The sequence below is a fragment of the Schistocerca cancellata genome, chromosome 5 (assembly GCF_023864275.1).
Source record: "Schistocerca cancellata isolate TAMUIC-IGC-003103 chromosome 5, iqSchCanc2.1, whole genome shotgun sequence".
Classification (NCBI taxonomy): domain Eukaryota; kingdom Metazoa; phylum Arthropoda; class Insecta; order Orthoptera; family Acrididae; genus Schistocerca; species Schistocerca cancellata.
The window spans coordinates 564,553,477-564,566,481 of NC_064630.1; the positions used below are offsets into that span (position 1 = coordinate 564,553,477).

Below are 13,005 nucleotides of genomic sequence, written 5' to 3' on the forward strand. Positions count from 1 at the left end.
AGTGTACTTTCAACGTTTGAAGATGGGCAGAAGACTCTACACCAAAATATTGTGGCAGCAAGTCACTGACACCATGCAGTTTGCCTGAAATTTCGGGAACAAGAGGAAAGTTGATTTCATGTTGCCCGGAAAGCACTCACATCACAAGAGACCTGAATGATTTTGACAAGGATGTTTCGATACACATCATTGTAGACTTGTTTACAGATGAGTTATCATTATCATGTTCATAAATGCATGAGAATATTATATATAAAAATGGTGCTTTCTCAAATCAAATAATTTTAAAAGACTTTGCTTTTAAATATAATAAAAGCAATTATGGAAGAAAATTTTTAATGGAACAAAGTAACATAGCAGGAACACAAGCCACATTTCTGAGTAAGATGACAAAATAAGGTGGTTCAACAATATTTTATCTTGATGAAATGTGGTTCACCAAGTATCAGTCTAGGGAAACCTGCTGGAAAATGAGTAATCTTACTGGTGGTTTTAAAACTCCCGTAGGAAAAGTTCCATTGTTGTTCTTCATTTTGTTTTATTCCTGGAAGCAAACTTGTATTTAGGTTTAAAACAAGAGAGAGAACCATTCGTAAATGAATGCTGTCACTTTCAAGAAGTGGTTCACTGAACAATTCATACCATACCGTCCGTTGAAATAAGTCATATGTAATGAACAATGCAAATTATCATTCATTTGTTACAGCTCATTAGTTTGAACAAATTACGCAGGAAAACTTGCATGTTAATGATATCACACAATTTTGTGTTTTCTACCATATCACTACCTGTAAATCGGATTGAATTAATTAGGGCACAGGTTAGAGGCTATGTAACAGTTAAAAACAAAACATTCGAAATAGCAAATGCTGAATTACTTGTGCTTGATGAAATATATAATGCAAGCCCTTCAGTGTGGGCATACTGAAAAACCTGCTGAAAACATTCAGGAAGAGGACTTTGAAAGAGAGTTGAAGATTAACAAGCCTGGAATCTGTAATTATACATTTACAATCAAAGGACTCCTGAACAGAATAAGGTAGTAATAGCCCATAGGTTCTAAAATGCTTTAGTTAAAAAAAGGGGGGTTGCTGTTTCTCAAAGTACACTATGTGATCAAAAGTATCTGAACAGCTGGCTGAAAATGACATAAGAGTTCGTGGCGCCCTCCATCGGTGATGCAGGAATTCAATATGTTGGCCCACCCTTAGCCTTGATAACAGCTTCCACTTCACTGGGGAGAGGTATGGATGTCGGTCGGTGCGGCCTGGCACAAAGTCGGCGTTCCAAAACATCCCAAAGGTGTTCTATAGGATTCAGGTCAGGATTCTGTGCAGATCAGTCCATTACAGGGATGTTATTGTCATGTAACCAATCCGCCACAGGCCGTGCATTATGAACGGGTGCTCGATCGTGTTGAAAGATGCGATCGCCATCCCAGAATGGAAATCTTGCGTACAGGCATATGATACAAGTGACACACAATCACCTGACCACATTCGAAGTTCGCGAGTTCTGCATCGCGCCCCATTCTGCCATCTCACGATCTCTAATGACTACTGGGGTTGCTGACATGGAGTACCTGGCGGTAGGTGGCAGCACAATGCATCTAATATGAAAAACGTATGTTTTTGGGGGTGTCTGGATACCCTTGATCACGAATTGTATTTATTCCATAAGTGGTAAATAAGAATTTGGTAACCTTTGATGACTGGAAATTTGTATTCTAAGAAGTTTCCAGACATGCACTTCCAATGAGACACGTTTTATATTATTGAAAAAATTGTCTAAGGGGAAGCAATGATTGTGCATTGCTTTTTTACTTATTATTAGCCATTTACCTGCAGCTTTACCTGCACACTTGTATGTTGTATATATTGCACACATCTCCTCCCGCTCTCTCTGTCCATCTCCTCCTTCCCCTCTCCCTGTCTGTTTCATCCTTCCACCTGCCCCCTGCCCACCTCCTCCTACCCCCCTCTCCCTGAATGCTTACTGCTGCCCCCTCTTTATGTCCATCATTTCTTGCTCTCCTCTCTTTGTCCATCTCTTCCTCCCTCTCTCTCTTCCCACAGGACTTGCATTCAGGAGGACATCAGTTCAAACCAGCACTCGGCCGTCCTGATTTAGGTTTTCCATAATTTCCCCAAATCGCTTATGGCGAATGATGGAATGGTTTCTACTCTCTGCATCCTTCTGTAATTCAAGCTTGTGCTCCATCTCTGATGACCTTGTCATCGACGGGACGTTAAACAGTAATCTCCTCCTCTCTCTTTGTGCCTCTTCCTCCCCCTCTCTCATACGCCTCTTCCTCCCCCTCTCTCATCTGCCTCTTCCTCCCCTCCCCTCCCCTCCCCTCTCTCTTCTGCCTCTTTCTCCCCTCCCCTCCCCTCTCTCTTCTGCCTCTTTCTCCCCTCCCCTCCCCTCTCTCTTCTGCCTCTTTCTCCCCTCCCCTCTCTTTTCTGCCTCTTCCTCCCCCTCTCTTTTCTGCCTCTTCCTCCCCCTCTCTCTTCTGCCTCTTCCTCCCCCTCTCTCTTCTGCCTCCCCCTCTCTTTTCAGTGTCTTCCTCCCCCCTCTCTCTTCTGCCTCTTTCTCTGCATTTCTCATTCTGCCCCTTTCTCCCTCTCTTTCTTTCCACATCCTCCTACCCTCTATCTTTCCATCTCCTCTTCCCCACTCTGTCTGTCCTCTGCTCCCCCCCCCCCCTTTCTCTGTCCATCTCCTCTTCCCCCTGTCACCATACATCTCCATCTCTCCCTCTCTCTATCCCTCCCCTCCGCATATTCAACGGATCTTTTTTCCTCCCTTTCCAGTCAGGAATCCATGCCTGTAGTTTGTTGGTTTTATTAATGTTCACCCTGTGTGTGGGGGGGGTGGCATGCGTAAGGCCATTTTCCAATGTGATCTACACCATACTGAAGGGAGGAAACTCAGTCAAATGATGTTTGTATTAGTGATGCCTTTGTTGGAGCGGAATTCTTCATACAAAAACAGAAAAAAGTTGTCAAAAGGACGTAGGTGAGAGTTTAGTGAACTGATATGCCTCACTCAACATGACTTCTAAAAGTTTTGTTTCGGGAGAAAAAGTATTAAAAAAGTCAGTGTTTTTTAATTTCTGTGTGAAAGCATGTTGTTGTTGGACATGGAACATTTGCAGTGATGAAGGCAATGAATGTTGAATGTAGAAATTAGAAGTGTTCCAATGATAATTTGGTTTTGAAACAAGGATGCAGTGTTTCAATATGATATTGCCCCACTATATCACCAGAGTTGTCACACATTTGTGAACTTCAGTACTTCCTCCCATGCAATCATTATATCCCACAAGGGATGCTTGCTTCCATTAATCTGTTCCAGATGATTTGTCCCCACACTTTGCCTGTGATCTCTGCCTAAATTTCAGCTGTTTTCCTGCTATGTCAGAACATGATTTAATTTTATATTTTTCTTTAGTTTTGAGCTTTGTAATCATACATATACCACGTATATGTTGATCTGAACTGGAATATACTTAGAAAACACGGTACAGTGTTTTTCTTGTGGTTTCTGCTCTTGAAATATTGATACATACAATGATGGAAATGAAAAGTGTTAGACCACAAAGCACCAGTTTGATATTTATCAAAGTATCTGGAAGATTTCATCATATAACTGCTTGTTAATGATCAAACTTTCAGTCCTCTTGAACATCATTCATGAAAAGCAGTGTAAGGTGTGACCACCCACAGGAACGAACTGGAATATACTTAAAAAACACAGTACAATGTTTTTCATGTGGTTTTTTCTCTAGAAATATTGATATGTACACTGATGGAAATGGCAAGTGTTGCACACGAAGCATCAGTCTGACATTTATCAAACTATCTGGAATGTGGTCATCACATAACTGCTTGTTAATGATTGAACTTTCAGTCCACTTGGATGTCATTCATCAAAATCAGTAAGAGGTCTGAGTACCCCACAGGAAAGAACACGCTCTTGTTTTTGTTGTACATCTGAAGTAAAGAGCCTCAAAGGATCATCTTGAGGAATTTCTTGTCATGCCTGAATCACATGCTAAGTTCATGAAGATTGTTGGCTGAATGCTGGTATGAAAGCATATGCCTCGCATCTCAGACAATCTATATAGGTGACAAATCGAAGGACCAGGCAGGCCATTCGACGGTCTGTACATTCATCAAGCCATTTGTAGTGTGAACTACAATGGATGGGTTCTTGCAGTACCCTGCTGGAATACCACATTTTGTACCAAAGTCCCTGGTCATGGGAAAAGGGTTTACCATTCTTGCACATACCTACAATCAGTCATCCTCCCTTCAACAGTTACCAAATCAGTCCAGTTGTCATAACCAACACACGACACCAGGAGGTCGAGAGGCATAAGAGTGGAGAGTTGATGTCTCCTGTGACCTTTCACTGGGTCATCTATGAGCACATTAGCATTGATCTGAAGTGAGACTTAATGGAACAGCACAGAATGCCACTCATTGCCCCAGTTTACTCTGGCTCTACACCATGAAAAGCTCTACTACCTGCGATATGATGTCGTTGGTAAACAATGCATGGAAATTTGAGATCTTCATTCCGACTTCGATTAATCCATTCTAGATGGTTCATCTCTGCATTCTACCTGTAACCTCTGCTTGGGTTTCAGCTGTTATCATCCATCTGTTTCTCAAAGCCATTTGAACTGTCTTACTATATTTTTATGGTGTAGTCCTTGTTTAAGAACCTGTGTCTATTCTTCTTGGCACATTATCATTCTGACTCTATCTTGTCACCATTTGTTATGCGTTGCATTGCATTGCATTGCATTGTTGCCAATTGTTTGTGCAGTCATTTGGAGTAGTGCTTTCAAAGTATGAAAGATGATGATGAGCCGAGTCCACATATCCTTTGGACATTCTATGTTGTGATGTCCACCTTAAGTTGCAGTAATGGTGGACCTACCATGTAGCTTTCCTGTACCCACACCATTCCTCATCTGTAGGAATGGCTTTTTTTTTCTCTGTACTGAAAGTTAACTCACGTAAGAATGAAAAATTTAATCAGCATGTCCTGCAAGCATGGAAATACAGTAGTATCTGGTAGTGTTTGGCCAAGATGTTCAAGGTGTCTAAATGTCCATTTCTATTAGTGTATTTTTCTTGCATCATGGAAATACAATAAGGGTGGCATCTGACACCCACACGATTTGCTAATATGTATGGTGTTACAATAAAATACTGGGCAGATGTTATGAATTTTGAGTAACGCTGTGCACATTTAATTTGATTATTGCATAAAGGAGATTAAAGCTGATAGTTCACTGCTGACCGAAACTTAAGAATATTTGGTTATGATGACCTTAGAACTGTAATAATGAATTTATTATAAATTTCTTGTATGATGCCTACCACCAAGGCGAAGAAAAAAAAATCACAGTCTAATGATTTGAAGTACATTTCTCAATCAGCTGGAATCTGATTTGACTCTACTTCTTTAATTGAGATTGTTGACAAGGTTATTAAAATTTTTGTGGTGTGACCTAGAATCTAGTGGTAAAAAGTATATTTTCAAAAAAAAAAAAAAAAAAAAAAAAAAAAAAAAAAAAAAAAAAAAAAGAAAAAAAGAAAAGTGCAACATATGAAAAATATTATGCTTTCCTGTGCCATTTATTTCAGTTGTAAAAGAGTCTAGTACAAAATTTTCAGCACAGAATGTTGACCTATGAACGTGCAATAACAGTGAAGCAGATCAAGGTCATTACAGTATAGTGTGCAGACATGGACTGAGCCATAGGCTCCCTGTTTTTGTCCCCTGTAAAGGAGAAGAGTGATCAAGACTTTGTACAGAAGTTTTACTAAAACATTCTTTGCATTTGATACAAAAAACTTGATGATTTTAGTGACTCGAATATTGGACATAATGTTTGCTGTTAATATTTCTATATTTATAGATCCAGTTTTATACAGTTTTTTGAACCTGCAACTTCTTTTGAACCTCTATCAGTATCAAAATAATTTCACAGATTATAAAGGAATTTTATCTAGCTTCAAGATAAAGCTCCTAAAGTCATTCATTTAATGTCACATTTGTTTCCAGTTGCTTCTTGCATTATTTTGCAACTTGTTTTTCTATCAATACAATTCACATCCAAACAGTTGGTATGTTTCTTCACACCTTGGAGTATTTAAGTGACAGCTTGCTTCAGCTTGGTGTACACTAATGGTTGGTTTAAGCTAGGAATAGATTTTTGTGCATTCAAGTATGTCTCTAGGTGGTACTGCAATTTTGCTTCCATTAGGGTAACTAACGACCACCTATTCTGTTTTCTTGTAATTTTACAATTTTCTCAAGTGAATTTTCCTTTTGAAGAACAATATCTGTTGGGCAGTAGAAATTTATTACCATCTTTGTTCAGTGATAAACTTTTTCTTTTGCTGATAAGGTAATTTTAGTTTTTTTTACTTTCCTTTTGGAAATGGTTGATTGTCATATTTGGACAGTGCTTGCAGATTTATATAGAATAAAAAAATCTTCAATTTCTCAGCATCAGAGGATTCACAGTCTGAAATCTTAAGTGTTCCTCATGTAAATGGTGTTGTAAAAGTTTGTACAATAGGTAATCTGCATTTAGGTTCTCATTTCATGGCTCTGTTGATTTCAATAATGTACCTCCATAATAAGCAGCAGGATTTCCTGTCACCTGTGATGCGAGATTGAATAGGCAGAATTTTTTTTAATCTCATAATTTACATGTCAAATGCTTACTATAATTTAAAAGAATAAAGAATGAAAATATTAGGTCATATTAGGATGAAAAGAGTGTGCCACAAAAAGTATTCACTTCTGTTCTCAACATAATGTTAATTTGATTATCTCCTACAGTGGCCACTGCTTTGATTGTGGACCTAGTGCGCTTTCTTCCTTGATCTTATCCACTCTTTGCTGGAATAACAGCTAGCTATGCGTATCAATCTCTTCATTGTTTGCAATAAGACAAGAAATAAGCTTAGAGATGGTATTGCCAGATTTGAAGTTCATAGTAAATCACAAATTCTTGTTTCCATTTATTAATGCAACATGATGTGCTTAGCAAAGATTTGCATAAAAACTACTATATTCATTTGAAATTAGTTTATGATGTTGCCGAAATTGCATTTGTTTATAGGTCTATAAAAATTAGATTAGGACAGTCATGTTTGTTATTTCAGGCTGACAAAGGAGATTGCTCTGGATTGTGAAATGGTTGGAACTGATGACAAAACTGACATGGTTGCCAGAGTGAGCTTAGTTAATAAATTTGGAGACTGTGTGTACGATAAATACGTTGCTCCAACAGAAAAAGTTCATGATTATAGAACTTGGGTCAGCGGAATTCGACCAGAAAACCTGAAAAATGGTGAGTTTTTAAAGTATTTTACCCAGTTTTATTGCCATATGCCAGTGTGGAAGTTTGGCACAGAAACAGCTAAGTGAAAAAAATCTGTGCAGTTCGCAAGTTTGTTTATGTATGTTTGTGTGAGACCAAATTTACAAGTTTGGTGTGCTGATTATAAGTTCTAGATACACTTATTTTACTGTTCATGCCACTTCTGCATGAACTTTCATTGATTGTAATAATACCTGTTTGTATTGTCATATGTTGTGGAATTTCGAGCTTTCGCGAGTGCTATAATAAACTCGTACTGTTATCTTTAATTTTAGGTTTAAACTTACTGTGCAGTTTTAAAGTTTTTGAGAACAGTAGGCGTATCCTCGTTCAATAAAATCATTCTCTTAATTTCATTGTATAATTGCTTGGGAAATAGGTTAATTCTGAGAATTTCTGGGCACTTAAAAAAACTATGTTTTTGTAAATTACTGGTATGAGTATTTTGGATATGTAACTTACTTTGTAGCAATCAGTATTTGCGGCTCACAGCTACTGTCGAAGAATACATTACACCTTAATTTCATTGTATATCAAAGCCAGTAAATGTGATTTTTTTTTTCTCCGAAAGCTACCGTTGTCCTGTGCATAACCTGTGAGTAATTCGTAGTAAATTGGCATTTGTGATTTAATTACTGTTGCAGGTCTTCTAACAAATGTATTGTGTTACATCTGGTTTTCCCTTAAAGAAGTGTAGCCCTACATATTATCTACATTTATCGTAAATTAATTCGGTTTTCAAGTTTGCTAACAGCTATAATTAACAGCCGGCCGCGGTGGCCGTGCGGTTCTAGGCGCTCCAGTCCGGAGCCGCGCTGCTGCTACGGTCGCAGGTTCGAATCCTGCCTCGGGCATGGGTGTGTGTGATGTCCTTAGGTTAGTTAGGTTTAAGTAGTTCTAAGTTCTAGGGGACTGATGACCACAGCAGTTGAGTCCCATAGTGCTCAGAGCCATTTTTATAATTAACATCAAAAAATTTTAGGAGACTAGTAATTTTTACCATAATCTTTCGTATTGCTTTGATAGAAATCTCATTTTGTGTGCTTGCTTCAATTCTTATAGGGAATTTGCATCTTTTTAGTTCAACAGGTTAAAAGATAATCAGTGGGCTTAATTTAAATTTATCACTAGTGAAAATGTAGCCCCACTGTGAATACCGTTCTCAAACATGGCTGAGTTGGTTGATGTTCTTCAGCAACTGGAGATCACCCTGACTACTGCCAAACTATTGGGAACTGCTGTGAATTGGTATGTTGGAAGAGCTCCCAAGAGTTTTGTATCTGTGATATTGGTACCAGAGATACCTCAGCTACTATCCTTTCCTGTGGATCCTCCCTCCTCTGCAGAAAGTACAGGATCTGTCATTACTGCCCACTTGACTGCAAGTGGCATGTCATTGGTAGATATAGGCATCCTGTACGGGGTGGAGGGGACTAGGGTGTTGTACCGATCCCCCTAACCAACAAGTTTGAGGTGCTGCCTTTCACTGAAACTGAAAACTGAGTCAGTGGGACTCACTTCAGCTATTTTGTGGAAACCTGTTTTCTCCAGTGGCAGAAGGAGGCAAACATAAAACGGTAGGGATCTATTAATCGTTGGCAGTTCAGACATGCAGTGAACGATGGTACCCCTTTGGAAAATGGCAGCAAGGGACAGGAAAGGACACCAGGTACACTCAGTATGTACGCCTGTGGGCCTCATTCAACAATGTTGAACAGGCTATTCCAGCAGCCATTGAGGGGACAGGATGTAGGCAGCTGCAGATAGTAGTGCACGTTGGAGCAAATGATGCATGTCATCCCAAATGATGCATGTTGTTTGGACTCCAAGGTCATACTTGGATCATTCCAGCGACCGGCAGAGAAGCATTATGCATGGAGTTTCAATGAAGCTCAAAATCTGCAGTATTATCCCCAGAACTGATTGTGGCTCATTGGTTCCCAGTCGTGTGCGAAGGCTCTCTGACAAGCTAGGCTGTGACTTCCTGTACTTGGGCTATAGATTTGAGAACTGTAGGGTCCTCCTAAATGGATGAGGTGTGCACTACACATCAGAGGCTGCTACTCAGGTAGTTGACTGTGTGTTGGGTGCACACAATGCTTTTTAGATTAGGCAACTCTCCTTCCAATCCTGATAATGATAGCTGTAGGAAACACTGAAGTATCAGTGTAAGTTCGAAAGAAATGACTCCAGCAGTTGAGAGTTCTGAAATCTTGATGATTAACTGCCGAAGCATTCACAACAGAGTGCCAGAGTTAAAAAAGCCTTCCTGAGGAGCAGTGAAGCTCACATAATACTAGGTACAGAAAGCTGCATGAAACCTGAAGTTGATAGCACTGAGATTTTTGCAAAAAATTAAAGTGTGTATCAAAAGCATAGGCAAATGGGAAGTGGAGGTGGTGTATATTTTCGCTGTAGAGAAGAAACTCAAATCCACTGAGAAGACTCAGTACCAGGGGTGAGCATGAAACGATAATCGGATCCTTCTATGTCCACTGGACTCATATCCTCATGTAACTAAAAACTTTAGAGAGAATCTCGGTTCACTTGTTCCTAAGTTCCCCAGCAGTACTGTAATTATTGGTGGAGACATTTATCATCCAACAAATAATTGGGAGAGTGACAGTTTTGTTAGTGGTGGGTGTGATAAGATATTCTGTGAAATATTACTAAATGCCTTCTCTGAAAACTACATGGAACATATAGTTTGGAACCCCACTCATGATGGAAATATATTTGATCTAATGGCAATGAATAGAACTGATCTCTTTGAGAATGTCCTCATTGGAAGTGGTATCAGTGACCATGAGACAGTTGTGGCAGCAATGGTTACCTAAGTACAACGGACAACTAAAACAAGCTGAAAGAGGTATATGTTCAGTAACCCTGATAAAAAATTAATAGTGTCACACTTTAACGAGAAACTTGAAACTTTCAGCACTTGGGAGCCTGTAGAGGTACTATGGCTCAGGTTTAAAAGAATAGTTCACCATGCACCGGATAGATACATACCCAGTAGAACAATTCAAAATGGGAGAGGCACTCCATGGTATGCAGTCACGGTAAAGATACTGCTAAAGAAACAGAGATTACTGAACAATATGTGTAAAACAAAGTGTAAGGCTATAGATAAAGAGATGCTGAATGAAACACATTTGGCTGTCAAGAGAGCTTTGTGTCATGCCTTCAATGGCTACTGTAGCAGAGTTTTGTCAAATAATCTTTCACAAAACCCAAAGAAATTCTGGTCATAAGTAAAGGTTAAATGTTAAATATTAAAAAATAAGTTATGTACTTCATAAAACGAAAACCTGTAGTATCCTAAGACAATAATATCAATGAGTCACTGTTGGACTCGGCCAACTATTATGAACATCTGGATGTAATGCTTCGCAGGGATATGAAATGGAATGATCACGTAGGCTCAATCATGAGTGAAGCATGTGGTAGACTTCAGTTTAATGGTAGAATACTGGGGAAATACAGTCAGTCTACAAAGGAGATTGCTTACAAATCACTTGTGCGACCAGTTCTAGAATATTGAATAGGAATTTGCGTGTGTGTGTGTGTGTGTGTGTGTGTGTGTGTGTGTGTGAGTGACCCGTACTGGGGTATTGAATGTATACAGAGAATGGCAGCACAAATGGTCACAGGTTTGTTTGATCTGTGTGAGAGTGCCACAGAGATAGTGAAGGAATTGAACTGGCACCCTTGAAGATAGACATCTCTTTACAAAGTTTCAAGAACCAGCTTTAAATGGCGACTAGTAATACTCGACAACCCCCTACGTATTGCTCACGTATGGATCGTGAGGGTAAGATTAGAATAATTATTGCATGCACAGAAGCATTCAAACAATCATTCTTCCTGCACTCCATATGTGACTGGAACGGGAAGAAACCTTAGTAACTGGTACAATGGGACATACCCTCTGTCATGTACTTCAAGGATGGTAGTTTTCAGAGTAGTGCTGTAGATGTAGATTGACATTTTGCCACCCTTAGTAAATTTATGAAACATCTACTTGCAACGTATATGTTGATTAGGGAGCAGATATGATGAAGCATAATTTTTATTGATTGTAAATTAGCTTCTTGGCAAGTGTGACTTTCATGGAAATTTAACACTGAGTGTAATCTGCCAGTCTCATTTTAATCTCAAAGCTATTAGCATTTTTACCAATACATCACATATATCTGTATCTAAGCTGAACAGTATTTTTTGAGGCAATCTCTGCCCCCCCCCCCCCCCCCCCCCCACACACACACACACACAGTGTTGCATCTCTGAATTATGTACAGTATTTTTTAGGCAATTCCCCCAGCAAACACACACACACACACACACACACACACACACACACACACAGAAGCTTTTCTGTATAATGCAGTTGGAGACTGTCATTATAACAGATCCTTCAATGCTGCAATGCTCTTGGCCTCAGTTTCAGCAAGCATGTACCCCACAGTTACCTCCACTCATGTCCGCATGCCTCTCACTTCACTCATTTTAGGCTCACACTCTCTTCTCCAAACGGCCTTGCTGTGCTGGTACTGCGAACGGCTGAAAGCAAGGGGAAACTACGGCCGTAATTTTTCCCGAGGGCATGCAGCTTTACTGTATGATTAAATGATGATGGTGTCCTCTTGGGTAAAATATTCCGGAGGTAAAATAGTCCCCCATTCGGATCTCCGGGCGGGGACTACTCAAGAGGATGTCGTTACCAGGAGAAAGAAAACTGGCGTTCTACGGATCGGAGTGTGGAATGTCAGATTCCTTAATCGGGCAGGTAGGTTAGAAAATTTAAAAAGGGAAATGGATAGGTTAAAGTTAGATATAGTGGGAATTAGTGAAGTTCGGTGGCAGGAGGAACAAGACTTCTGGTCAGGTGACTACAGGGTTATAAACACAAAGTCAAATAGGGGTAATGCAGGAGTAGGTTTAATACTCAATAGGAAAATAGGGATGCGGGCAAGCTACTACAAACAGCATAGTGAACGCATTATTGTGGGCAAGATAGATACGAAGCCCACACCTACTACAGTAGTACAAGTTTATATGCCAACTACCTCTGCAGATGACGAAGAAATTGAAGAAATGAATGATGAAATAAAAGAAATTATTCAGATAGTGAAGGGAGATGAAAATTTAATAGTCATGGGTGACTGGAATTTGAGTGTAGGAAAAGGGAGAGAAGGAAACGTAGTAGGTGAATATGGATTGGGGTTAAGAAATGAAAGAGGAAGCCGCCTCGTAGAATTTTGCACAGAGCACAACTTAATCATAGCTAACACTTGGTTTAAGAATCATGAAAGAAGGTTGTATACATGGAAGAACCCTGGAGATACTAAAAGCTATCAGAAAGATTATGTAATGGTAAGACAGAGATTTAGGAACCAGGTTTTAAATTGTAAGACATTTCCAGGGGCGGATGTGGACTCTGACCACAATCTATTGGTTATGACCTGTACATTAAAACTGAAGAAACTGCAAAAAGGTGGGAATTTAAGGAGATGGGACCTAGATAAACTGAAAGAACCAGAGGTTGTACAGAGTTTCAGGGAGAGCATAAGGGAACAATTGACAGGAAT

The 13,005-nt window shown here is 39.5% G+C and overlaps 1 protein-coding gene across 1 annotated transcript in view; it reads left to right on the forward strand.

Annotated features, from left to right (window-relative positions):
- LOC126188232 (uncharacterized) overlaps window positions 1–13,005 on the forward strand; it is a 67,849-nt gene that overhangs the window by 36,454 nt on the left and 18,390 nt on the right. The window contains exon 4 of the mRNA XM_049929784.1: window positions 7,197–7,384. Within this exon, the coding sequence (XP_049785741.1) occupies window positions 7,197–7,384 (188 nt within the window). The remainder of the gene's footprint in view (window positions 1–7,196; window positions 7,385–13,005) is intronic.